Source organism: Anabas testudineus, chromosome 13 (assembly GCF_900324465.2).
Source record: "Anabas testudineus chromosome 13, fAnaTes1.2, whole genome shotgun sequence".
Classification (NCBI taxonomy): Eukaryota; Metazoa; Chordata; class Actinopteri; order Anabantiformes; family Anabantidae; genus Anabas; species Anabas testudineus.
Genome location: NC_046622.1, coordinates 20,615,182 through 20,617,500, shown reverse-complemented (window position 1 = coordinate 20,617,500; position 2,319 = coordinate 20,615,182). Strand labels below are relative to the sequence as shown.

General features: G+C 38.7%; 1 protein-coding gene across 1 annotated transcript; it reads right to left on the bottom strand.

The window, feature by feature from the left end:
• Positions 1-204: 204 nt before the first annotated feature.
• On the bottom strand, positions 205-1,143 carry LOC113165266 (succinate receptor 1-like). The gene has a single exon (XM_026364658.1). The coding sequence runs from the start codon at positions 1,141-1,143 to the stop codon at positions 205-207; it is 939 nt and encodes a 312-aa protein (XP_026220443.1).
• Between the last annotated feature and the right edge of the window lie 1,176 nt (positions 1,144-2,319).

The following is a 2,319-nucleotide window of genomic DNA, read 5'->3' as shown; positions in this document are numbered from 1 at the left end:
TGATGTGATTTTAACAAAACTAGACAGTGTTGATGTTTTTTTATTAACAGATAAAAACAATATACATAAAAATAATGCATACAAATAAAAAACGGAATGTCAACTAAATTTGCAACAAAATAGAATATGTACACTCACATGTGTGGATGTACTATGTCGATTTATATCTCTTTGTGTTGTATTTAGTCAGACTGGTTCTCCTAGCTACCCTGTTCTACCGACCAGTTTTCTGAGCTTAGCTACTAGGAGCTCTCGAAACTTGTCGCCCATGAAGAAGCAGAAAACAGGGTTGATGGCACTGTGCAAGAAGGCCAATGGTTTGCTCAAGATGTACAGGCCCTCAATGTAAGTCTTTGTACACAGTTCCATCCCTGCCCAGCGATGCCGAGATGCTATTCGGATATTTCTCAACACATGGTAGGGAGTATAGAGAACCAGAAACATGGCTGTAGTTGATGCAACAACTTTGAGAGGCCGTTTATATGATGTTGTTCTGCGCTGTAAAGCTTTTTCCTGAATATGGAGCAGATGAGCAATTTGCTGAGAGAAACCACAAAGTGCTGCAAGAGGGAGAACATACCCATTTAAGGTTAGGCCCAGGCTGTAGCCTAATAAATTGATATCTCCTTCTAACTGTAGGCTGGTAAAATCCTTGCAGCGAGTCCAGTTTTCGCTCTGCAGGTCCTGAATCATCAACACTATCATTGGAGCAATTTCCACATTGACTGCTAACCAGCTCAATCCTGTCACAATCAGAGCTGTTCGTAGCCTCAGCAGGTAGTGGTTCCGTGATGGATATTTTATGAGCAGAAAGCGGTCCATGCTAACCCAAGCCATAAAGAGTATGGATGAGTAAAGATTGACACGCAGGACATAGCGATTTACAACACAAGCAATGGGCCTAGTTTCTGGTTGGTTATTTGCATAGAGGTAAGACAGGTGTGGAAGTGTGCACTGGAAAATAAGGTTGGAGACTGCCATGTTGAAGAGATAAATATTGCAGCTTTGCCATTCAGGCAAACAAAATATATAACCAAGTATAGCCAAAAGGTTTCCAGGGAAACCGATGCAGAACTCAATGCCATATGCTGGTGAAAGATAGTACTTTCCCAGCATGCCAACCAACTCTGTACAATTTAGCATCTATCAAGAAGGGGAGAAGGGAAGGAGACAGAGAAGAAAAGAGGGTTAGAAGAAATTAATGGGTGAGTAGAATAAAGACAAAGTCAGAACAATTTTAAACAACATATTCATTATTAAATTTAGAGCTTACTACATTTAGCACAATATGAGCATGCTTACCATAGAGCAGTTGTTTTAGTAGTTTCTTAGTGTGAAAAGAATGTGACCATGAGAGGGTGGAGCCACAGTCTGACCTCTGGAAACAGTAGTAGACACTACTAACAAACATTTCCTCACACAACATTTAAAGTAACCGAGGATAGATTGATTTACACTTGTATATAGGCACCATGTAGTCCTAGACCATAAATACATGTTGTGGCAATGCAGATGTCTACAACAGTAATTGGTCCACGTGAGCACCACAGTGGCCATAGAGACTACTGTATGTCCCCCACGTTTTCTGAGTTGCAGCAGTGTTAGTAAAATTACTTGCTATTCAACATGTATTAGTTCCATCTCCAAAATGAATCACTCAGTTTTCCAGTTGCTTAATCCCTGCAAACATTGGAAACCAACCTGATGGCTCAGTCTATTCTCTGAAAGCTATGCATTTCAGGTAGGCTAACTTTAGCCATTACTAGTTGTTATTAAATTTAGTTTATGCTTGCCACATAGAAACAATACTCTGTTCAACCTACATAAACATTATTCCTGTAAAAACAACAGTTAAAATAATCATCCAGTTGGCCTCCGGAAAAACTCTTGGCAAACCAATAATTTGTCACAAAATTTGTCAAAAGAAATATCACACCAAATGTTCAAGTAAGTTGCATTTTGCCAAATTAACATTAACAATAATTGCAGGTATCTTTTATTTGATGCTAGTTAGGGAGTTTGAATGGATGTACCAAGTGACGCAAAGTCATATGTAATGATCCAAAATTAGTTGTAAACAAGCATATCTGGTAAAACCTTGTAAAGTACTATTAGTGTATACTGAAAGATGGTATAGGGGTTGCATGTACACCTCTTGTCAAGATTTACCCAAGAGTGTGCAGAAATGGGCTTCTGACAGTTTGAGATTCACCTCATTTTCATCTTCACTGTTTCAAGACAAGAACAGTAAGACACATTTTCTAACTGAGAACTTTCATTTGCCATATTTTTAGAATATGCCATAAGTGTCAAAACACT

Excerpts from the sequence above, each read along its gene's own strand:
- LOC113165266 (XM_026364658.1), bottom strand. The coding sequence starts at position 1,143 with ATGCTAAATTGTACAGAGTTGGTTGGCATGCTGGGAAAGTACTATCTT.